Source organism: Lutra lutra, chromosome 6 (assembly GCF_902655055.1).
Source record: "Lutra lutra chromosome 6, mLutLut1.2, whole genome shotgun sequence".
In the NCBI taxonomy this organism is placed as follows: domain Eukaryota; kingdom Metazoa; phylum Chordata; class Mammalia; order Carnivora; family Mustelidae; genus Lutra; species Lutra lutra.
Genome location: NC_062283.1, coordinates 145,201,214 through 145,226,588, shown reverse-complemented (window position 1 = coordinate 145,226,588; position 25,375 = coordinate 145,201,214). Strand labels below are relative to the sequence as shown.

Genomic DNA, 25,375 nt, shown 5'->3' with positions numbered 1-25,375 from the left:
GAGAGAGGAGGGGCTCGGTGGCCTCCAGACTTTCAGTGGGGACCCCCCCGCCACACACACACACCCAGCTTCCTTCCCAGGAGTGAGAGTCCGCGGGAAATGGGGAGGTCCTCACAAAGCATGACAGCCCGCTTTGAACAAGCTCGACACCAGATGGGTAAAGACTGTTTACCTTCACTCTAGCTGTCTGCTGCAAGTAAAAGAACATTCTCTCTGAAGGAGGGTCACACCCTCCTCTCCGAGCTGCACGTTCCTGCCCCCACTGTACCTCCAGCACCCAGCTCAGTGCCTGGCTCATGGTAGATCCTCAGTAAATATTTATGAAGGGAATAGAGAAAGCACTTGAAGTACTTTGATTCTGGAGTGCTCTGTGTAAATATTATGGCATGAAGGGGTACGCGGTCTTGTGCCTGAAGGAGCCACAGAACTCAAGGGAGAGGATTCACTCGGGTGGTCGTCCTAATCTTCTAGAACTTTCTTAAGGCATTTAACTGTGGATTCCAGAGGGAAATAAATGTATTTATTTTTAAATAAAACTACAGGTAGGCACATAATAAAATTGCTGCAAATCAAGACAAAGATGAAAAAACATAAAGGCAGAGAAAGGAAAGATATGCTATCTTTCATGGAGGAATCAAGGGCAGGAGAGGGTGGGTGCCGGGGGGTCACTCGGGGGTCGCTCGGGGGACTGGCTACTTCTGTTCAGGAGGGAAAGGAGGGTAGGCTGGGTCCAGATACAGTGAGGTTAATTTTGATATCAGGAAGATTAGACAGTTCTGAGGGGAGTCTCTCTTTTTTTTTTTTTTTTTTTGGAAAAGTGAAAAGGGATTTGTTTTGTTGAAAATGAGAAAGAGCAGGATAGAAGACCTGAACTGGAGAAGGTGTGAAATGGATGTTCTGAGAGCAGGAAACCGGGCTACCCAGAGAAACGCAGCAGGCCCGGGACCGCTGGCCCTTTGGATGACAAGATGGGGCAGACCTCATCCCCACACTCTCCCACTGACCATGAGGTCGCCCTCCTGCGGGGTGCGGAGAAGGTGCCCCTGGCTCATCCAGCTCGGCGACCACGATTATAAGGAATCCAGAAAGCATTAGAATTACTCATCCTTCATCTCATAAATCCATTAGCGGAGCTCAGAGCAGGTTAGGACCCACCCAGAAGCTGCACAGAAATCAGAAGTAGAACTGGAAGAGGATGGAGGTACGGAACGCCCCAGGCCGTCAGCTTACAGTAGTGTCTGTGCCCGCTTAGCCAGGGAAAGGACAGCCTCAGATAATGAAGGGACAGCAGAGCACACCCTTTGGTCAACCACATTCCTGAGATGATCCACGTCTCTATCACTGTTGCCTCGGGAAGGTTTTCTGGTTCTATTTTCTTTGTAGCCAGAACAGGATCTTGGAGCAAGGTGCAACTCTGAGCAGCGCCTGGAGGCAAGCCAGCAGGGCTGGCCCAGAAAAGCCACTAAGAGCTCGGCCTTTTTCATTGGAGCCATTGGTGCTGCTGGAGTTTGGAAGAAAGTAAATCTGAGCAAAAGCAAAGGAGAACTAGCTAAGGCAGGAGCATTTGGTGACTTTCTCTGAAGGACACCAGTTAGCTACTACAACCACAAGCCAGCCTCGATGCCCTTTCCTTTCACAAAGGCAGGAAGCGGGGGTCAGCGGAAACCACTACTACAGTTGACCTTTGAACAGCATGGGTTTGACTATGCAGAACTTTCCAGTAAGCACAGTACAGTGCTGTAGATGTGTTTTCTCTTCCTTATTATTTTCTTAACATTTTATTTTCTCTAGCTTACTTTATTGTAAGATCGTAATACATTATACATATAACATTCAAAATACGTGTTAATGGACTGTAAAGGTTATCAGTAAAGCTTCCAGTCAGTAGCAAGCTATGAGTTAAGTTTTGGGGGGAGTTGGACGTTATGCACGAATTTTTGATGGCACAAGGAGTCAGTGCCCCTGACCTTCACATTGTTCAACAGTCAACTGTATTCTTAAAAAACAAAACAAAACAAAAAACTCCTGATCTCCAAGAGCACACTGAGAGCATTACTCTAGAGTGGTCAAAATGGCGGCCACGGAGCCAGACAGGCTTTCATTCTACTCTGGGTCCCAACACTTAGTGGCTGTGTAATCTTGAGCAGTATTCTTACCCACCGTAGCTCAGTTTCCTCATCTGTAAAATGGGGATCTATTTCACAGGATTGGGATGAGGCTCAGTTAATTAATGCACGTGGAGACTTAGAACCATCCTCATGTATAGTAAGTATAGGACATTCATTACCATTTGGAAAACGCCAGACAGTGTGGCCATCCTTTGTGAGCTGAGCGACTCATTTCCTTTGTTTTTCTCCTTTTTTTCCTTTTTACTATGATACATATATTAAAAGTACATCTCATGGATACGGCTAAATAGTAATTCTAGAAGGAACATCCACGTGCCCACCACTCAGCTGGAGTAGAAGAACATTAGCGGGACCTCAGAAGTGCCCTGGGGCCCCACCCCTGTCCCATCCCCTTTCTTGTCCCTAGTGAATGCGGTTTCAAAGTTTCCTGTTATTCACCCTCGTTGTTCTTTATGGTTTTAGTACATATGTATATATCCCCCCAAACAACATATTGGTTATTTTCATCTGATTTTGGAATTTGCAATTAGAATTCCTCCCGTGCACATATTCTGTTTTTTAAATTCATCAGTATGGTCAGCTGTGGTTGGTGTTTACTCCTTGTCACTCCCAAACAGTATTCTGCTGGATGAACAGGCCAGAATATGGTCATCCTTTTTTATCGTTGTTAACAAAAACACATTCATACGGGTAGATCACTAAATACAGTACTCTTTTAAAAAATCAGCAGAGCCCAGACAAGTTCAGAAATATTAATGGAAAAATGAAGGATTTCCACACACACCTGTGTGATGGGCCGAGGGAACGTTCTGAGCCAGTCCCTGTTTAGAAGCAACCAATGGGGCGCCTGGGTGGCTCAGTGGGTTAAAGCCTCTGCCTTCAGCTCAGGTCATGATCCCAGGGTCCTGGAATCGAGCCCTGCATCGGGCTCTCTGCTTGGCCGGGAGCCTGCTTCCCTTCCTCTTTCTCTGCCTCTCTCTCTGCCTGTCTCTCTGCCTACTTGTGATCTCTGTCTGTCAAATAAATAAAATTTTTAAAAAAATTTAGAAGCGACTGAAACGCCATGATGACATCCCACGTCTCAAATTCATGTTTAAAGAAAACAGCTGGGCAGTTGGATTTTTTTTTTTTACTTCTTTGATTAATAATCTTCTCCCTCGCAAACTTCTGCCAACCTCTATATCTCAGGAGTTCCAACTTCATGTGGTCACTCCTGCCAACCACAACACCTTCTGGCAGGAAAAATGTAAACTGCATGAAAACACTGATATAGATGCATTCCTTTTCAGATTTTTTTTAAAAAGAAGTATAAACAAAATTAAAAACCAGATAGGAACTCTGGTAGGAACTTTTCTCCTGTAGGTAGTCTAAAAAATTAATGTATTTCTTCACACCACCAAGTTCCACTCTGGATTTTTCTTTTTTTGAGGGGGGGTAAAGCAAATTATTTTTTCCTCCCCAAACATTACATGTTTATGGAAAAAAATACAGAAAATGCAGATGAGCCCCAGAAAAATTTTAAGAGAAAAGCATAACCCCATTATTTCATGGTCAAATTTTGGTAGCACCCCTTCGCTTGTTTTGCGATGTCTATAGCCATTTTGTTTTTTTTTTTGTTTTTTTTTAAGATTTTATTTATTTATTTGACAGAGAGAGATCACAAGTAGACAGAGAGGCAAGCAGAGAGAGAGAGAGGGAAGCAGGCTTCCTGCTGAGCAGAGAGCCCGATATAGCCATTTTGTTTTTAAAAACATGTGCTACTGTAATACTATTTGGTAACCTCCTATGTTCATTTGCCAAGGTGTACTTTCTATATTAATATTCTTCAATGTTATTTTTCATAGCTACATTAATTCCTCTGAATAAATGCACCAGCAGCTTCTGAGAACGCCTGCAGCTCCACACCTTGCCAACGCTGACCCCATCACTTCTTTTTTTTTTTTTAAGATTTTATTTGTTTATTTGACAGACAGAGATCACAAGTAGACAGAGAGGCAGGCAGAGAGAGAGAGAGAGAGGGAAGCAGGCTCCCTGCTGAGCAGAGAGCCCGATGCGGGACTCGATCCCAGGACCCTGAGATCATGACCTGAGCTGAAGGCAGCGGCTTAACCCACTGAGCCACCCAGGCGCCCGACCCCATCACTTCTAAACTTTGCCAAGATGACCCCAGAAACAGCACTTGCTTTCATTTTGCTCTGATTTAACCACCTGGGAGGTTGAGTGTTTCCCCTACTTATGGCCCCTTTGCATTTCTCCTCTTGTAGTAAGTAGAGATTTTAGTGAGCTTTTTGCGGCTCTGCGTTTCTGCTTCCTAGAGGATGTCCACGTCTGTCCGAAGAACAGGCAACGTCTTTGGGCTAGAAGCAATAATCAGTATCTGCTTTGTGGGAGTTTTGTTTCCTCAAACATTGCTTCAGTCTAAGGGGAACAGGAGAGGGTTCATCGTGGAATAACTCAGCCTCACCAGGATAACTTGAAGGGCACAAACCAGAACACACCAGAAGACCGGGAGGAGGGAACCGTGTTGAATTTGAAGGGAACCGCCCTAAGAAGCAGAGCCTGGGGGACAGGAACACACTCACCCGCTTCCCACCGCCACAGCGGTTTCCCACCAGTCGGAGAGGTTTCCTAGGTGTGGGTCCGCCCCAGGCAAGTGCGGCCAGGGAACCCCCTCCCTTGGAGAGCTACCAAATCCAGGGCCAGCCCAGAGAGCCCGGGCTTTGACTCACACGGCTCCCGGGGGTTGAGTCAGAGCTGCTCGGAAATCCACGAACCAGATTTCCCCATTTGTGAAATGGGCTCACAGTATCCACCTGGCAAGATCGTTGTGCAAATGACTGCGGGGAAGCACCTGGCTCAGGGGTTTGCACACAGCGGGCTTTCGATCGACAGCAGGTCCGCAGGAGCCATGCCGTGGTCCCGCCGGGTTTGACTGCCCTGCTCTTTCGTGGCAGGTGCAGCTCGGGCGCAGGGATTGCCCCAGACAACACCCAACCGGGCAACCGCTGACACAGCGGGAGGAGGGGAGGACAGTATGAGTAACAGAGAGAAGGGAAGGATGACGGCGGGGCAGAGCAGGGCAGGGGGCAGGCTTCCGGACAAGGAGGCTCTTGTGGGACTGCAGAGGCCAATCTAGTAGGTCTGGGGCGGGGCCAGAGATTCCCATTTCTGGAAGGTGCCCGGTGATGCTGTTGGGCCCCCACAGTGTGAGGAGGGTGGGCGCAGAGCAGTGGCCCACTCAGGGACCGGTGGGGTGGGGGCCGCCAGGACTCAGGGGACTGAAGCAAGGACATCCGTTAGCTATCCTTCAGCCCACAGTCTGGCCTGCTTCTGTCTCAACTTTTTAATGTTCCACCAGATATGCATGTAGTTGGGGGAAGGGAAGTCTATCATTTTCCAAAGTGAATGCCATTTTCTGTAAAACCCCAATCGCCCCAAAGCACAGAGGGGTCGAAGGGCTCGCTCTGGGTCACACCAGAGGAGCTGGAGTGCGAACCAGGAAGATGGTTTCTAGAAGCTGAGTTCCTCATGGCTCTAACCCACAGGGCAGCGAGTGCATTTGGACTCTCGAAACAGCCCAGTGAGATAAAAGAACAAGCCTGATACCCATTTCCTTGATGAGGACTCTGTCATCTGGAGAGTCTTTGTGATTGTCTGAGATTCTTTAATAAGTCAAAGAGCTATGACAGTGAGGTGACCTGTCATCAAGGCTGGGTCACACCACAGGCCACAGTCTCAGGCGTGAAGTCTGCATTCCTTCGATGTTTTCTTTTTTTTTTTAAAGATTTTATTTATTTATTTGACAGAGAGAGATCACAAGTAGACAGAGAGGCAGGCAGAGAGAGAGAGGGAAGCAGGCTTCTTGCTGAGCAGAGAGCCCGATGCGGGACTCGATCCCAGGACCCTGAGATCATGACCTGAGCCGAAGGCAGCGGCTTAACCCACTGAGCCACCCAGGCGCCCTCCTTCGATGTTTTCAAATAAACAGACGAATGACAAAGAGGCCTGCCTCAGAGCAGAGACAATTTTTAAAATATTTTGAAAAAGAAGAGCACAGTCAGAGGACCCAGGCTATCTGACTTCACGGCTTCCTACAGTTCCCAGGACGGCGTGGTCTCGCCCCAGTACACACGGCAAGGTCCGCAGAACAAAACAGAGAATCCAGAAAAAGACCCACCCTTACACGGTTACTTGATTTGCAACAAAGATACCAAAGTCTATGGGGGGAAATGAGAGTCTTTTTTTTAAATAACTGAGTATCCATGCAGGGAAAGCAGACAGCCTACACCACTCAAAACATCCGGGAGCCGGAGCACAGACCATGCGGAAAAATGAAACTTTCATAAAGCTTCTAGAAGAAAATAGGAGGATGTCTTCATGACTGGTGGGTCAACACGACCCGAAAGTAATTGCAAGAGAAATATTTGATAAACTGGACGTCACTGAAAGTAAACTCTTCTCATCCAAAGATACCATTATTTTATAAATTACTATCTGTCGGTATAAAAGAAAAGCCACCAAAGTATAGCCAGGTTTCCCCAGCTCACAGGTAGGTAAAATATTACCACCAAGTTCTGCTGTCCTGTTCATCCCCCAGGGCACCACTTCCCTCCTCCCCTGCTTACCCCCTCCACCCCGCTCCAACATCACGCGGACAGGCACGCGTCACGTGTCCAGGGAATTAGCAGAGACTCACGTGTCTCAAGCCTCCAGAGAATAAAGCGCTGGGCGTCGGCCTGGATGAGAGATTCTCCGGCTTCGGAACAGGATTAGGAAGGTGTTTGGGACTCTCTTGGTTGAGAGGTTTAAGAATATCCGGCGCGCTCGCCTTCTGGAAGAGGAGACACAGAGTTAATGATGGGGTCCGCGTCCCAGCATGACTTTGTTCGAGTGAGGGAACTACAGCAAGCACGGCCTGCATCTGTGGCCCAGCGGCCCTCATCTGCGAACTTGTGGGTGCTGAGCAAGGAGCACATTTCTGTTTGGATGAATGCTTACACACCCCCGTGAGGGCCTGGCAGGCACCAGCAAGCACTGGGATAGTCACGAACAGTGGTGGGTGGATGGCTTACGGATTAGTAAATCTTAAAGAGGTGAAGTCCACATTTTGACCTTGATAATGATCCTTGCAGGAAATCACATGAAATACACTATTTAGCCTATCAGTTTGAGCTCCAATGTGCCTATAACAAAGGGAAAAATCAAAATATGCCTCTGAATTTTATCAAAATACTTCAATAGTCAGTACTTCTATAATGTACACAGCTGTGCTTTCCAATGTGGTGGTCACTAGCTGCTGGTGGCTATTTAAATTTAAATTCCCATTCATTACAAGCAAATAGAATCGATAAATTTAGCTCCCCTGTTGCCCTAGACACATTCCAAGTGCTCAGGATCCACATGTGGCCGTGGTTAGAAACTTCCCTCGAAATGTGTTAGTATCCCACATGAAACACAAGGCACAAGGTAGGAAACCTCTTTCTGGCTGAAGACACGAAGTTTGTGAATCTAGACTCTAGGTTTGGATGCTGGGTTGGAAGCGGAACTTGGAAATATCACATTTGAAGCATAGTAGATTTCAGGAATGAAAGACTGAGAATATTAGCGAACAAGTAAAAGACGTGATTAGTTCCAGATGACTCTTAGGGTTTATGCTCTCGATCCCCAGAGCACCAGCTCGGTTCCATCAGGCATTTGCTAAGCAACACCATCTTCAACCCACTGCTCTAAGTCTTGGGGCCGAAAGCAGGGTCAGAGGAGAAGGGGAAGGAGGAGAAGATGCACTGTCCGCCCTCCCCCTGGAGGATCTCACCTAGCTGGTTGGAAATTAATACACCATTGAAATGGAGGCACAAGCCAAGTCAATGGGAAAGAGGAGAGGGAGAGCTGATGCAGAAGGGGGTGTTGAGATGATCTTCCAGGGGAAAGTAGGACCTGAGTGGGAGGTTGAAGCCTGGGTGGGGAGAGACTCAAAGGCGGAGCATCATGAGCGGAGGTCCCATGAGACGGTCAAGTACAGAGCATGTTCCTACACCTGCTAGCGACCCAAGCAACCGCAGAGACTCAGGAGGCATGTCAGGTTGTCCAGAGACCAGGCAGCTTGGGGACACCAAAGAGTGGGTCCAGGGGAGGAGGCAGGGGGCTGGAAGACTTGCAGATCCAAGGGGAGGATTTCAGGGATGAAGGATGTTTGAAGAGGAGGAAAGACTCACCTAAAATTAAAGAAATGCAGATTTTAAAAATTGTCTATCAAATTAGCAAATATTAAAATAGAAAGTGTAACATTTAGTGCCTGCAGGGGTGCTGAAAAGCGGGCTACTCTGCTTCTAGTGGTGGGGTAAACTGAGTCAACCCCAGAGGAAGGCAGTTTGGCAGCATGAATTATAAGCCCTAAAAAGTCTCTGTAAAAAGTGACAATATATATGTATTGACATGGAAGGAATTAAAATACAATGCTAGAGATTCTTAAGAAAGTAAATTACAAAAGTGAAGGTGTGGCGCGATGTCATTTTTTTACAAAGATTCATTTATTTGAGAAAGAGAGAGAGAGCGGGAGGAGGGTCAAAAGGAGAGGGAGAGCTCTTAGGCAGACTCCCGGCTGAGTGCGGAGCCTGATGCGGGGCTCAATCTTATGACCCTGAGATCACAACCTGAGCCAAAACCAAGAATCGGAGGCTTAACCGACTGACTCATTCAGGCGCCCCATGATGCCATTTTCGAAAAGCGAGTGACATGTGGTGTGTTCCAAGTGACGGTCCTGGGTCAACACCGCTAGTTTTTCTTCCCTCCACCTCCTCCTCCTCGTCTGTTTTCTAAACTCTCATTAGTGTGTAGACGTGGGCTTTATTATATATAAAAGCAATAAAATCATTTTTGTAATTAAAGAGAAGAATGGAATTCTGGTCAACTCTGTCAAAGGCGACAAAGTCAATGACAAGAATGATGTTCAAATTGGCCACCTCGCTCTTCAATCAGGGGTGCCTGGGGATGCCCCGGGGAACAGTGTTGCACTGACATGGGGAAATGGACTGCACGGAAGCTAGGAGTAAACAGGAGGGAGGGCAAAGCAGGACAAATGCAGTGATAGCAAGAGCAGAGGATGTTTTCATGGATGTGGGCCGGGACAAAGAAATGGAAGAGCAGCTTGAAGGGGATCCTTCAAAAGATGCTGCCTTCATTTTTTAAGGTGGGGAAGATCAGGGCATACTTGCAGGTTGAGAAGAAACAGAGACGGGAAAAGCATCGAGCTGATGGAGGAAGGTCCCAGAGGGGAGAGAGGAGGATGGACCCTGTGCCTGGGAGGGCTCTACCTTGGGAAGGAACATCCATTTCTGAGGCAGGAGGAGAGGATGGCTAACAATCCAGAGAAACTCCAATTGGGAGGAGTCAGAGGGCTCTCCTACCGTCAGGCCTCCACCCTCTGAGTGCAGCAGGGGATGGCCTTGGAGACTGGAAGATTCCATTTGAAATAGCAGACAAGGCAACCATCGGACCAGGATAGAAAGAATAAAATGAGCTAAATATTAACATAAAGCTTTGTGACACTTCGTTGTTCAATAATCACTTAAATCCGTTTTCCGTAAGGCAACATCCTTTTGAAATCATAAAAAAAATGATGACAGAAAGCTCTGAAAAGGAACAAAGAGAACTACCTTTATAATACTGATCACACGGCATGTCAAATTCATAGCCAGAAAGGACTGTGCTTCTAAGTACGTTAGAATTCCGGAAAAACTTTCATGAAGCTTAGGGACAAAGATACGTATTTTGAAATTATTAGAAAAGTCAACACTATTCTGTCCATTATTCTGAAGAACATGCCTATTTTGAGTAAGGAATCAGCCTGAAATGTCACGTTCAACTTCCCAATAAATTCAGAAGGACCTGGATGACGGTCACGTTCCTTGCCATTAAAGGGCATCAAGATTCAAAGAGCAGCTTATCGACCTTGTGGAGACAGGCATTTCCCCCCCTGTGATTTTTAATGTATTTCAATAACTATCTAGTTCAGGGCAGATTACAGAGAAGAATGATGGCCCCGACGAGACTGACTGCGCAGAGTGAATGCGTTTCCTGTTCTGTGCTGGAAGGGCAGTCACTTTAGGATGGACTGCATCAAATGGGCTCCCTGGAAGCCCGCCGTCCGGGCGGCTGGGACTCTTTCCCGCTGACCTTCAACAAGAGAAGCTGAGACCGCACCTGCGTTATCAGAAAAACGCCGCGGGGCTGGGCTCGGCCAAAGGGACATGCTCCAAGCCTTGTGGAATCCCAGCTGAAGGGGAGGCTGCCTCTCCTGGGACCATCCTGGGGGGATCCACAGCTCTCAACCCTGAACCCAACACTGCCGCCTCCCTTCTCCTCTGGCTGCTCAGCCTTGAGTTGGGCAGCAGGTGGGGAGAGAGAAGGTATGCGGGAGCGCCCCACCCTGCCCCGGTGGTTTCTTCAGATTTCAGACCGGACGTGGGAAAGCTTCACATAAAGGGGCATAGAATGAAAGAAAGTTTTCTTCCCTGCCTGAGTCCTTGTTCCCTCTCCTCTGAGATAGCCCCGCCCGACGGCTTCTTGTGTTTCCTTCCTTGTTAACAGGTGTGTGTCTTTACAGCCCGTGTACATCCGCCACTCGTTAATAAGATGTGCAATAAAATCCCTCGGGGACAGGTAAGAGAAGGACAGTGAGAGAAGTCACCTCTCAAAAGAGTTCCTGCCCCGATGCTGCAGGGAGGGTCCTTACAGGGCATTTCCAGAACATGCCGCTCACACGTAATGGTCAGAGAAGCCATCCCGAGCGGCTCAGTTCCCAGCCCGGAGGCACCATGCAGTCTTAAGTCACCTCCTCTTTCTGCGCCCAGCATAGCCCCCGGCAAAGTGGGCACCGATGTCCCCTCCTCCCAAAGGGCACCACGTCGTGCACTTGCAGTTGGCAAAATGCTCCCGAGTGCTCTGGTGAAGCCGTGAGCGTGACTTTCCTGAGCTCGCCAGCCAGGGCGTGTGTAATTGCAGTCTGACAAACGTCCTATTTAAAGATGCACTCTATATTTCAACCCCGTAATTATTTAGCATTTATAGAGCGGACCATGATTGCTGAGGACTTTATAAACATGCGGCTAAATTGCTCCCTGAAACAGTCATATCCTGGAGTAAGGTGGGGAGAGAGGAGGCCTGCAAATAGGAGACCGAAGGTCCTGCCCGGAGCATGGCCGCGAACCCGACGCGCACGGTGAGTGTCTGCAGGAAGGGGCGCTCTGGCCTTGGCCGTCCCTGGCCTTCCTTGCTTCTCCCCTCAAGCTCCTGGGTCCCATCGGGCAGCCTTGAGATTACCCAGCAGCCAAAGACGGTGCCTGGTAACCTTACTGAGGGCTCGGATCAGAGGGGCTTCATCCTTTGTCCTCCTTACGTGGGGCTTAGAACGAGGAGGTTACGAGCATAGAATTTAGGAGCATACAAACCCGGACTCTCCTCTTGGCTCCACATCTTACTGGTTATAGATACATATATGTATGCTTTAGGCTAGACTGCCCACCCTCCAGCTACAGCTTGGGCTCTAGATCTTTATCATGAGAGTAACAATAACTATCTTAGTACCTTTGTAAGAATTACATGTGACTAGTATGTGACAAACACTGCCATCAGCCCGGAACATAGTATCCCCCGAACACCAGCTAACCTCTGTTCCATGTGCTGACTCAGGGACGGGGGTAGGGGGGATGGTGTTGTGCGGACCCTGGGGAGCCCCCAGGCACGAATGCTCGTTAGCACTTCAGAGTTTAAAAGGCCTTCCAAGTACATCTCCCAGGCTCGAGATGCCTTCTCCGAAATTTAGGGAGGTCCCAGGGGCACCAGCAACATCACCTGCTCGCCCAACAGCTCCTCGGAAACTCATCGAGGACTCTGCATCTAGCCTGCCCCAAACCTATTGACTCAGCCTCCGCCTGTCAACAGCATTCCCCAGTGACTCACATGCACACTGAACTCGAGAACAGCTGCTCCAGAGTTCAGCCTCAAAATCAAGACCACCCACCACCTTCTGGTTAAGTAACCCCGACCATGTGACTTCATTGTTCTGTGTCTCAGTTTCCCTAAATGCGAAACAGGGGCCAAACGCAATACGCGGTTCACGGGGTAGCGTGAGGATAAAAGGAGATGACCAGGGAAAGCCTGGAGTGGAGTCTGGCACACAGTAAGGAAGACCAGTAGCATGTTTAGATGGCTTAGCTGGCAATTCCGATGCTGTGTTCTCTCCGGGGATCTTTACAAGCGGCCTGCACCTGGGACAGAACGAGTATTATGAACGAGTATTAGTATCTTCATTTCGCCAAGAGCATATTGATGCTCAGGGAGTTCGTGTGACGTGCCTGGGGTGAAAGGTCACGGATGGAGGCAGAATCGGAACCTTGAGGCTGTGTGGAGGTTCCAGCAGGAGGGGCTGGTTTCATCTGCTTGCCTAAAGCAGGCTGTCTGGGGACGTCCGGAGCGGAGCCCGCAGCTGCGGAGAAGGGGCCCTGTCCTGTCCTGTCCTGTCCTGTCCAGCCAACCAGCGTGGTCCTACTGATCCTGTCAACAGCTAGGTGGTGGCACCTGCCCTAGCCAGGTCCCCTCAGCTGGACCAGAGCCCAGGTGTTCTGATTCTACGCTTTCTCTCCTGTGCCAGCGCATCTGCTTCAGACTTGGTTAATCCTGGTGGAAAGCCAGAGTAATTATGTCCTTAAAAGCCTTTATGAGCCGCATGCTCGATTGTGGTTTAAACACCTGGAAAGCGCGTCCCTCGTGATTGCCCTCGGTCATGCAGCGTTTCTGTTTCTAGGGGTTTTTTTTTTTTTTAAAGATTTTATTTTTTTGACAGACAGAGATCACAAGTAGGCAGAGTGGCAGACAAGAGAGAGAGGAGGAAGCAGGCTCCCTGCTGAGCAGAGAGCCCGATATGGGGCTCGATCCCAGGACCCTGGGACCATGACCTGAGCCGAAGGCAGAGGCTTTAACCCACTGAGCCACCCAGGCGCCCGTTTCTAGGAGTTTCTATCTGAGACCCGGACAGGTTATAACTGGAGGTTGTTGGAAGTGGGAAGGCCTCTTGACCCTCCATGAGGATCTTCGACCCCAGGAATTACCTGGCCCATCTTGGCCTCACAGGTGGGTCCCTTGCCTTTGGGGTGGCCTTGAAGCCGGCAGGGAGTTCCAGTGGACTCCGAGCCACCCCAGGGGCTTGGGATTCACCTGAAGCTTTTCCCTGCTCTCAACTATCTTCCAAATCGGCCCTGAAATCTGACCATCATTTGGCCTGGCCTTCCCGATACAGAGCGGTTTATGATTATAAGGTTTTTTCTAGACTGCTTAATGCGGTGCTATAAATTAAGAGGAAACTAAATCGACAGAGAAAATGTGCTAGAAGTGGCTCTGGTGGTGGCCCGGTGGCCTTGGGGACTACCCTGGTGGTGACGTTGATGGCAGTGTCAGACAGGCTCCTCCTCTCCGTTCGGCTAGCACACTGCCTGGGACCCGTGGCCAGGAGTTGCTTGTCAGAGGTCATGTCATTCTGGGACTTGGAAAGCTCTAGAAAACAAATACAAGGGAGGACAGGTGGGAGCACACAGCTTTGATAGACTCATGGGGCCCTCCGCTGGGAGTCCCTGCACCACACCCCGAGGAGCCCCCAAAGTCCCCTGAGGCTAGGCTTCAGCATGGGGAGGATGGAACACCCAACCCCCAGCTCTGGGGCCTCGGGGAACATCCCCAGACACGGCATGCCAGACACAGTCCCCACCGAGCCATGCACGGCACAGAGGAGCTGGATTCCCAAAACGTGACTGTGTGACCACACGCTGCTGAGGGCTGAGAGTTTCCGTCAGGGTGGGACTGAGAGTGCAGGGGGACGGGGAGGTCTTCTGACTATGCAGCCTGGACCACAGACCGTGAGCATGAAAAAGGCAGCCTAGCAAACCAGCCAGCCTTTTAGAGGTTCCTTACAAAGACTTATACCTAAATACTATCTTTTGGAACCCTTTGAAGACAGGGGGAAGCAAATTCAGGGTACCCCTAAAATTACCTTAATAAGCAAACCCTGGAAATACAACTTTGTCTTGCAGTGTAACAGCGGTTGGGAATAAAGGTGAGTACAGTGGGACAGAAGGAATCCACACACAGAAGCGAGCGAACCCCTCAGAGATGACTTTGTCCTCCAAAAATGTCTTCCCTTCACCACGGGGTCCTTGACTCTTTCAAACATGACCTTGAAACTATCTTTAGAGCAACTCTCTCCCATAGATAACAAGGTGGCTCACGTATGCCATTTCTAATTTTCTGGTGGCCACATTTTTAAAAAGAAACAGGTAAGATCGATGTTAACACTACGTTTCATGGAACATGATATACCCAAAATATTGTTAAATTATATAATGAATATGAAAACTGATGCAACTTTAATTGGGTAATGGATGCAGGATACTTCCTAGTTTCTGGTGGACATTATGAAATGATCACCCCACTAGTTAGCATCCTTCCCCATGTAAGATTCTTTCAATAATTCTGTTTTCCCTGTGCTGTCCAATTAATGACATTTTTAGCACTGAGTTCTGGGATCTAGTGCGTATTTTACCCTTTTTCCGAGCAGGCCACATCTCAGGAGCCACCTGCCATTAGCGTGTGGGACAGACCAGCTCCAGAGCTGCCCGTCTCCCGGTCCGCTCCTCGAGACACTATTTCTCCGGTGTCTCTGGCACATGCTGCTAGGGCATAATCTGCATCTCTTTTCTCTAGAGGAGACCCTCCCCTGCCCCCCGGGATCCCCAGGCTGTATGGGAGCTCTCCTGTCTGAGAGCACCGCTGTCCACACTGTCCTCGGGTCTACCCTCCAGAGACCGTGGGACATCCTTCTGTGCAGGAAGCTAGCGGGTCCCAGCACACACCGGGCCCTCAAAGCTGACAGTGAACATGAGCTCCTCATACAGCCAAACCCCAGCCCCACTACAAAGGGGGGAGCCCCAGGAGGTGAAGCCCCCCCCTTAAGGACGGTGTCCTCCCCCTGCCCCAAAGCCCGTGCCTTCATCTGGTTCACCTACGTTCACAGACTAGGCAGGTGGCGTGCCTCCCAAGGGATTCTAAAGACCAGGCTTGCAATCGGCATTATGTGGTGAAAAGGAAAAGAAACAGCAAGAAGCACAGAAGGGGCCTGAAGTGAAAACCGTCGTTCTTATTTCCTCCTCCCTTTCAAGGGGGCCAGGTCCTGACATCTCTTAGAAACGCAGCTGTAATAAAAAGGGCTGGGACGGCTCCGTTCTTCCATCTGGTCTGGCTTCCTGGGGCAACCCTTTACCTCGTTGCTCTGGGGCAGCTCCCCAAACCCTTCAGGCCGGGAAGCCCCTCCAGCCATCCCCCCACGGACCCCAGGTGACACTGGAAAGAGGCTGTCCTCCGCAGCACTTCTGTAAGAAAGAGCTGCACAACGGATCAAGAGGGACAGGTGCCCCACAGCTCAGGACCAGAAGAAAGAGGAGTCACCCCCCAACCCGGCTGCGCACCCTGAGGCAGAGATGGGGTGCAGGGTGTGTGGTCCGTGCTCTTTCCCCAAGCAGCCGGAGCACGTGGGAGAGGCGCTCGGCAGACTATCCCTCCCAGGGGCCCATTCGCCCCTACCCCTGGGCTGAGGTCTCCATCCCATGAAGCACTAGAGCCTGAACAAGCAGGGAGGGGGCCCAGGTTAAGGGCTTCAATCCGTGTCCCACGGCAGAGAAGAGATGCAGCTCTGCTCCTACGAAGCCCCCGCCTCCCAGGGAATTAGCCCCAGCTGCCCCCTCGGGTCTGCTGGTTTGCATGGACGGACGGCATCGTCCCAGGACTCGAGGTGCTCAGCTGTCAAGTGTCGAACATGAGGGTGTGGCTCAGGTGAGACTATGGGCGTGGAAGCCCCCAAACGTCCCCCTGTGGGTCCCAGCAGGTGTCGGAGGCTGAGAGCAACCCGGGACAAGATGGAACATGTGTCCTGCCTCTCTGGGTGCCTGGCTGAGGAGTCACCAGGTCCCAGCTAACGCTGAGGCAGGATTCCAGAGTACAGCGGTGGGAGGGGTTCTCGTAAGCCAAGTGGATTTAGGCAGAGGCTGTGCTTCTAGAAAGCGACACGGAGAAGTTTGGACAAGAGGAGCAGCAGCAGGAGCAGAGCCCACGGCTGAGTGCAGGGACTGGCCTTCAAGGCTGGCACGCACAGAGGGCGGATGTCGTCCGAGAGCTAAGCAGACTAAGGGGTGACTCCAAACCTCCGACCTCTACCAGCCAGCAGGCGGCATGCAATTCAGCTGCTCAGTCCTCCTGAGGCTGAGGGGGACAGACCGTCTCTGGGGACGGTCACCTTTCTGCTTGTCTGAAAAGTGGTGCTTTGGTTTCAGTTGTCACGAAGCAGCTCAGAAGGGCTCGTAGGGAATACGGGGAACTAATTAAAATCAAGTAATGAGACTGTCTCAAGGCCAAGGGACAACACTGAGTCCATCCACACCCACCGGCGTGGGCAGAAGCTCAATAGAAACGTGGTAAAAGGGACTGGGTCCCTGAAACCCTCTGTTGCCCCACGGGACCCTCTCTCTGGGCACCCTTGCGGGCCTGGGCTGTTGTATGCGGTTTGAGGCTTAAGATCAACAGGAAAGACTATCCGAGCAGAGGGACACTGAAAGACACAGGATTCTAAGCAGTGGGAGTTCTGGGCTCCTCACGTCTGCGAATCACATGATTGTCACCCATTGAGGGAGATAAATTGGCCAAGATGGAAAGAAGAATGGACAAGCAGTTCTGTGCAAAGGACAGACACCGGGCCGTGCCTGGCGGGAAAGCTCCCAGATCTCATTCCCCAGAGCTGTCCCACCCCACTGTCCTTGTGGGGCCCTGGGACAGGCTGGGGCAACTGCCCATACTGGTCCATGCCAGCTGCTTCCCACCATGTGCTACGCTCTGGCAGGTCTGGGCAGCAGTGGGGGTAAACTGAGGCCAGTGGGCTGAAGGGTGTCTCCTCTTTTCCCAGGAAACCAGAGGCCGCCTCTGCGGGTGGAGGGTGAAGGGCTGGGGTGTTGGCTCTCCCCAGGAGCTGGAGGCAGAGAGGTCCCCTTGGCCGGCAGTGGGAAGAACACATGCAGGGGCGTCCACTTACTTTTCATGTGGGTGGTAACAGACAGAAACAAATTTTCCACGGATTTATTAAATCCTTTAAACTGACCAAGTTCCTGTAACTAAAACAGAGACAGAAGAGAGAGAATGAGAGTTACAGCTGAGAACTCGTGTCTGCCCAGCAGCCTCCAGGCTGCCAACCCCCAGTGCCGGCAGGTGTGAGCGAGGCGCACGGGCTCCGGGTGCGTGTAGGTGTGTGTGCGTGCATGTCTGTGGAGGGGAGAGCACAAGCCTCTCAGGAGGCAGGGACCCTCTTACTCAGATGCCTTCCTCTGAGGTTTGACACCCACCTTTCGGGAAGGGGCATCAGCAGGGGTGTTGACATGGTGACAACTACCTCCTGGGAATAATGCCCGACATTCCGCTGGCTCAGACCGTACTCAGGTGGACTCCTGCTTCCTTAACCAGCTCTTGTATGACCCCACCCCAGCTCCATGCAGAGAGGATGCCAACACAGCACATAACACAGTGGCCAGTGGTGGTACCAGGCTCAGAGCACCAGGCTGGAGCCAAGGAGTTAGTCCACCCCGCTAAGCGGGAGAGAGAAGAAAAAGGAAGCAAAAGTGACAGAAAGGAGGTCACTTTCCCCTTCAAGTCCCATCCTGCCATCCCTCCCCCTACCCTTCCCCATCCCTCCTTCCATCTGCCCCATCCATCCCTCCACCCATCCATCCACTCCTCCATCAACTCATCTGTCCGTCCATCCATCCATCCCTCCCTCCATCCATTCCTCCATCTATCCATCCATTCCTTCATCCATACACCCCTCAGTCATCCATCCTTCCATCCATCCATCCATCCATCCATCCATCCATCCAGGAACTATGTCTTGAGCACATCTGTGCTGGGACAGTTTCGGAAGATCTAGAATCTCAAGGAGAAAGTGGAGCAGAATTTTGAAGGTCATTCCAGGGTCTCAGTTTGAAACTGGGAAAAGAATAAATAGACTCTTTCTCTCACGAACATATGAACATGCCCTTCTATGTACAGATGTAGTTACTCTCTTCAATTCACAGAAGAAGAAGAATAATGAAAATAATCAAGACCATGCTTTTTCATGGTACTTTACAGTTTCCAAGTACCAGCACAGACATCATTTCATTAATTTCTCACACCAGCCATGGGAAGCAAGTCAGCGGAGTATAATTATTTCCGCCTCCCAAGTGGGAACCCAGGGAACCTCCCAAAGATGACACCACTAATTTCTGTGGACAGAAAAGGTCCTGGTCTATTTTCTGTTAGCATCTATAAGTACTCAACACACACAAACACACACACACACACACACACACACACACACTGGCACTCCCACACCCATGAATCACACACCTGTGAATCAACCTGTGTTTATTCCTCTTGACATCCCCAGAGACCCCGACACACGGCAGCCGATTCAGGCCCCCCCACTAAGGAGCGCAGAGCACACATAGGGAAGACAGTCAACAAAATGACAAGAGTAAAGTGGCAGGGATGCGGGGTGCAGGTGGGGATGTGGGGACAGGTGAAGACATGGGGAGCAGACAGAAGGGGAGTCACTGCTAATGCCCGCAGAGCATGGTGGGAGCACAGGCACTGGGCAGGCCCAGCACATCCGGCCTCCATGGCCTGCTTCACCCACAGGTGGATCCCTTTGCTCCCGCAACCTTGGTCCAACCTCTCAGACCCCCTTCTCCCTCCACCCCTCCCACTTCCCCATCCCCAGGGAGGTGCACAGAACGGACACGTTACCCTCTGAGAGCTGCTACTGCACTGGCTTTCGCTCAGAGGAGGTGGGGTCGGAGGAACCACAGAAATCTTGCTGCCGAGGAAAAACACAGGAGTAAGAAACGGGTTACGAATGATTCAACTATTAGTCCGACAAGTACACGGGACTCGCCATCATCCTGTAGTTAAAGTTCTCTGATCCTTCTTTTTTTGCTTTTACTTCCTCACATTTTAGAAGAGGATCGGGCAGCCCTGCGTGGATCTGCTCCTCCGGGCGGGTCATCCTTTCCTGGTGTCAGGATGCGGCCGATGAGCACCGAGCTGCCCCCGGCCTCGCGCTCCACGCGTGTGGTGGAAAGGAGCCGGGCCGCTCCGGAGCCCAGCACACGTGCATGTCCCCTGCGGGACAGCTGAGCCCGCGTCAGCAGAAGTGCCAAAAACACCATGAATGCCAAAATCACGCAGGAAGGGAATCAGAATGGGGGAGGGGCGCCTGGGCGGCTCAGTCCATTAAGCACCTGCCTTCAGCTTCGGGCATGATCCCAGGGTCCTAGGATCAAGTCCTGCATCCCGCTCCTTGCCAGGCAGGGAGCCTGCTTCTCTCTCTCTCTCTCCACCCTCCTCAAATATTTTCTCCCTCTTTCTCTCCAATAAATAAATAAAATCTTTAAAAATAGAAGAAGAAGAAGTTAGCATCTCTCAGGCCATGCCTCATTGCTGCCAATTTTATTCCACGGAGCCTGTGAGGTGTCAGGCACTGGGCGTGATGCTGGAGATGCGAATGATTCATAAAAGCAAAAGCTTGGTTTAGAACTTCGCCCTCAAAAATAATATTTTATTTTCTTACCACATTTCAGAATTTAGGAAATAAAACCTTTAGTGAGAAAATGCTCTGCGAGCTCCCAAGAAGGCTCTTCATAAGAATGTGGAACTACCTCTGTTTCAATCTTTTCCAGGCACTTTATCATTTAAAAAAAAAAAAAAAAAGTCACATTCCAGAGCAGCCACGTCTGAAAGTCAAGAGATCTCAAGTTCTTTCAGCGTCCTTTGTTCCCCAGGCCAGGAGGGACCAGGACGGTCTGCCCTCGCCCTCTCCCCACACTCACCTCAGCTCCTGATAAGATTGTAAGAGCTTTGCTCCGGCTGTCCCGTGTTTGCCTGGGAGAGATACCAGCAAAGGTCATTCATTAGTGAGAAGACAACCTTGGTGATGCACACACAGGAAGTATTCAATTAAAATTATTATTTTTCTAATACCACTTCTTACAGTTAAAAAGTAGAAGACCATCTTGGGGTGCTAGAAAGGCTCTAAAATTCAGCTGTGGTAATGGTCGCACAACCGTAAATTTGCTAAAAATAATTAAATTATATGTTAAAAATACATGTTAAAAAACAGATGACGTTTATGCTCTATAAACTACATCCCACAAAAGTTGTTCAAAATGCATTCATAAACACGAACATACACATAATCGCTGGGAATGACTACTTTTAATAAGAGTTGACATAGGGTTAGATTTTCTAAATCTAGAAAATTTGAAAAGCAGTCCAAGCTCCCAAGCTAACATTGGTCCTTTGGAAACATTTAATAATAGCATGACTATATTCCTTTAAACATTCCTTGTTATGGGGATTAAATTAATCTGTTAAAAAATGTAATCTGCTTATTTGTAGTTACAGAGGCCAATGATTTCCTCAGTAAGACTCTTCTGATATAGTACTCCTTTTGTTTCAAGGCAAGGGGATTTTATGGTGTATTAAGGCCCCAAAAATAGAACTCTCCACATCCATCATTCTGTGAACATGATGTTTCCTGGCCCAGTGCATAGGAAGAGGTTGGGCTGCCACCCCGGGCTCCGCTGCCCCATGCAAGGCCGCCGCGCTGTCTAGCTCCCGTGTGGTGTGGGGAAGGTCTTAATCCATTCCATAGAAAGACTTACATACACATTCATATCATCTCCATCAGACAAGAAGCAGGGCTGGGAGGACTTTGGGAGGGGAAGGCAAGCGTCTCTGATATCAAGGCCCAAACCCTAAAGCCAGGAGGCGGCTGACCCCCCCAGGGGAGGAGTTCCTCACTGGAGCCGGCCTCAGGGAGTGGGAGAGCCCCGACATCTCATGTCAAACTCTGAAAACCACCTGTCTGTGTGCATTTTCGGGGGTTGGTGATGGAGTTCACCAGATTCTCAAAGGAGTTCGTGAGCCCTCCCCACCATTAAGAAAAGCGTGTCTAAGACAGATCAGAAAGGCCGCCCCGAGGGCCGAGAGCTGCACCCGTACAATCAGCCTGCAACGGGGGGAAGCCCACCTCCGCTCGAGCGCCTGGACAGAAAGCAGCGAGGCCAGAAGGAAGAGAACTGAACCTGAGCGCCTCCTGGTCGTTGTCATGAAAGCAGAGAAAAACAAGGCAGAGAAAAAGAAAAATTAGTAACACCATCCAGGGTGTCCTGGGTGAAGACGCAGAACCCAAGAGGCAGCAAGCTCTGAGCCCCTGGGAGCCGGCCGGTGCGCTCACCGTGGGCGCTGGCTCCCTTCCCACGGTCTGCCTGCTGCATCCTGTCCCTGGACTGTGGTGACAGTGTCCCCAAGGCACAGCCACCTGGCACAGCGCCCTCTCCCATCGATGCTATCCTACTACGGCCTAAAGCCCTTCGGTGACTCCTCACTGCCATGGCCCAGAGTCCAAGCCCCACGCAGCCTCCCTGGGCCTCCACACCCGCCTGGGCCCACCCGGCCTGCCCACTGTCTCTCCCCGCACAGACACTGTCTACTCACTCCGGCTTACCCCCACCTCATCTCCTAGCGCCCACTGCCGGGGCGTTTCTACCTCAGGTCCCCATCTCTATCCTCAACTCTGGCTTAGTCCCCTACACCCCATTTCCCAGTACCCCGCGGGAGGGCCCAGGGAAGGCCTGGCCGCAGACGGCTCTCTGCTGCCCCCTGCTGGCCGCATCGGGTCTGGGCGGCTGCGCTGTGGGCTCCGCAAACCCTCTCTGCAGAGTGAGAATTCTAGGCTCTACCTAGTCTCTGTCCTCTGCGCCTGTGACAACAGCCATACACGATATCGGAACTACGGAGGGGAGGTGGGGGGAATGAGGTAACTGCGGGTTGGGCATTGAGGAGGGCACGTGATGGAATGAGCACTGGGTGTTACACGCTGTTGATGAATCAGTAAACTCTACCTCTGAAACTAGTAACAGGTTATATGTTAATTAACTGAATTTAAATAAAATTTAAAAATAAATAAAATTTTAAAAAATAAAGAGGGGTATGTCTGTGCCCCAATTAAACTTGATGGACATTGAAATTTGAAGTTTTTTATGTTTTTTTGTTTTTTTTTTTAAATGGGTTACAACTACTCTTTGGACAATTCCAAAATGTAAAACTCATTCTTAACTCGCAGGACGTACAAAAACGAACAAAGACACAGGTCTGGCCCTCCGGTCCTACTACACCCCCATGTGCTTTCTACTCCAAGAGTGGGCAGCCCCGCCCCCTGCAGGCTGGGGGCCTGTGGGCCATGCAGAGTCCCAGGCCCAGGCCCACTGCCATGGAATCGAGGTCTGTTCTCTGAAGTTTGGGAAGCCCTGCCCCTTGGCCAGGTCCAGCTCCCCTGTTTACTTCTTGTTTATATTATATCCCTGTTACCTCCTCTAGTCCCTCCGCTGTTTCTTATCAGAGGCTTCCTTAAAAAGCACTATTGACTTTCTGTTAATGTAAAAATGCAAGTAACAGGGGCGCCTGGGTGGCTAAGCCCGCGGGTGTCTGACTCTTGATTTCCGCCTCTCAGGATCTCGGGGTCGTGGGACTGACCTTCCTTCTCTTCAAGCAGACTCCCTGCTGAGCAGAGTTTGACCTGGGGCTCAATCCCATTGCTCTGAGATCATGACCTGAGCTGAAATCAAGAGTCAGACACAACCGACTGAGCCCGCTGGGTGCCCCGAAGTCCTACTCTTTAGCCCTGTGACTGTGACCTTATTTGGAGAGTCTCGACCACACGGGGAGGACTCTGAGGACACAGATCCCATCTTCTTCATCTCAGTGTCACCAGCACCAGCAGAGGCTTTGTCTCACTGGGCAAGGTGTGTGTGGGGGGGAGGTTATAAATATGACAACAGCAACCAGAACTATTTTAACAATAAGTGTGACCTCCTCATTCGAGCCGAGCGACCAAACAGGTATGAACAGGTCATTGGGGCGTCTGGTGGCACAGTTGGTTAAGTGGCTGACTGATTTAGGCACAGGCCGTGATCTCCGGGCTTGAGATGGAGCCCCACACAGGGCTGTGTGCTCAGCAGGGCGTCTGCTTGGGAGTCTCTACCCCCCTCCTCCCCCTCCCCCACTTCTCACGCTCATTGGCAGGCTCTCTCTAAAATAAGCAAATAAATCTTTAAAAAAAAACGAAGGTCGCCGCTGTCTCATGACCTGGCCTCCATGTGACTCACCCATTCACCCACCTCCACTGGGGCGAACACACAGGAGCCCTTCGCGGAGATAAGCAAGACACAAGCTCCGCTCACGTCCCGCACGGCTCCGTTCCCGCCACTGAGCGCAGCTGTGGTTTCCAGAACCAACACCCGACCCCCCGCGGCACACGCGTGTCTGCGACAAGTCGCTGTCTACGCACCACTTCTCGATTGAAAGAGAGCCGGGAGGAGGCCTCTCGTCTCAGGTGTTCGCAAGCGCATCTCAGCAGCCGCCGCCGCCACGCCGCCGCTCGCGCTCACCGCCAGCCCCCCAGTGCCCTGCAGCCCGGGACGGCAGCGGTGGCCGGGCCCTGCTCCGCCGACTCTTACCACCTGGGGGACACGGGCCCGAGCAGCCTCCGTGGAGCCCCCATGAGACACCCTAGGGCAACGGGATCAGGCCGGTGAACCATGTTGTCCGGTGGACAAGCAGCCTCGTGTCCGGAGCTCTGCGATCTGTGCCGCTTCTTCGTCTTCCGAGACCACCGTTAACCTCCCCTGCCAGACCGTGAGGCCCCGCAGCAACCCTTGGTTAGGGAAGTCCCACACAACCGTCGAGTCCTGTGGGGTCCTGATGGGGAGCGAGCAGACCATCGAACAGGAGGGGGGCCTGGCCCACGACCACCTCTCCGCTGGCGCCCCTGTTGGGGGTGGGGGGAGCAGCATCCCCCGTAGGAAACCACACTCTGGAATCCCAGGTGTGACCCGAAGCAAAACACAGGTGGGGCGACTCCACATGGAGCTCCCTGCGAATGAGGCAAACGTGCCCCTTCCTCAAGATACTTTTGTTTACCCCTAGGAGTTGGTTGTAATATACGGATGTTGTTAGAACAACTTTTTGCTGATTCTTCCAGAAAAATCATCACAATAAGCATACAAGTCTCAGATGTCTATGATGCAAACTGTACCCTCTTAGAGGTGGCTCCCTAGTACAGTGCTCAACCCGCTCCACTGTATGTGACCGTCCTGATAGTTGGCCCATACTGGAGCTGGAGTATCCTCGAAATTCTAGAAAAGGCGAATAAAACCAGGAGTTGAAGACAAACAAACAAACAAAACCAGGAATTGCAGGGTGGGGGGGTGTTGGAGAATTACAGTGTGTTTTAGGACTTTTTTCTTTCATAGGAAAGGAAAACATCTCTAGAACGATAAAGTTTTAGACCGATTTTTTGGTTCACATATGCAAAATGGAAAATGTCTCAACAAATTTGACCTAGAAATCCCTCAGCGTATAATCATGACGTCCTGTCATAAATGGTTTTAAAGCTGGATTCCAGAGCCATTCTTAAATATATTTTAGTCCTTAGAGAAGCTTTGAGCTTAAATAGCACTGGGGCCAAGGTACTGCCCCAGGATAAAAGAAGATAGAGCACAGAACCGTGAATCAGCACTAATGCTCTCCAGGAGAGCAAAAATTAATAATAGTCGATTTATAATCCTGTTGGCAGAAAGTCTCTCTCAGCCAGTGTCCTTCTGCCATGAGACATTACTCTTCTGCTTAGTCACAAGACAGAAAAATAATTTTTTCTCATTAATTAAGCCCTATATTAGTAGAAATTCTGGATGACTTTCATGTTGATAATAATCACCAGGAGCTGGACAGTAACTCTTCCACAAAGATACACTTAGGCTGACGGTTAGAATGACTGGCCCAGGTTTGTTGAGGACCTAGGGGCTAACAGAATATAGACTGCCTTCCTGCGTCCTTGGATTTTCTCTAAAAATTGAATGTAGGGGTTTAGGAGTCCTCTATCCTCAAGAATTTGGATATTAATCCCTTATCAGATATGTGATTTGCAAATATTTTCTTCCCTTCCATGGGTCACCTTTTTACTCTGTTGACAGTGTCCTCTGATGCACAAGCTTTTCATTTTGACGTAGGACAATCCAACTGCCCTTGAGAATCTAAGCAATTCCATTTTTTAGTCCGACTGT

General features: G+C 50.5%; 1 protein-coding gene across 5 annotated transcripts in view; it reads right to left on the bottom strand.

Annotated features, from left to right (window-relative positions):
- Nucleotides 1-25,375, bottom strand: part of SYTL3 (synaptotagmin like 3) — an 85,418-nt gene that overhangs the window by 16,983 nt on the left and 43,060 nt on the right. For 2 of the 5 annotated variants that reach the window (XM_047733292.1, XM_047733296.1), the window contains 5 exons: nucleotides 20,081-20,132; nucleotides 18,999-19,068; nucleotides 17,254-17,332; nucleotides 13,552-13,676; nucleotides 6,826-6,960 (listed from right to left, as the gene is read on the bottom strand). In XM_047733292.1, the coding sequence (XP_047589248.1) occupies nucleotides 6,826-6,960; nucleotides 13,552-13,676; nucleotides 17,254-17,332; nucleotides 18,999-19,068; nucleotides 20,081-20,132 (461 nt within the window). Of the gene's footprint in view, nucleotides 1-4,858; nucleotides 5,438-6,825; nucleotides 6,961-13,551; nucleotides 13,677-17,253; nucleotides 17,333-18,998; nucleotides 19,069-20,080; nucleotides 20,133-25,375 lie in introns of those variants that run through there. The other 3 variants (XM_047733293.1, XM_047733295.1, XM_047733297.1) reach the window with 3 other exon arrangements.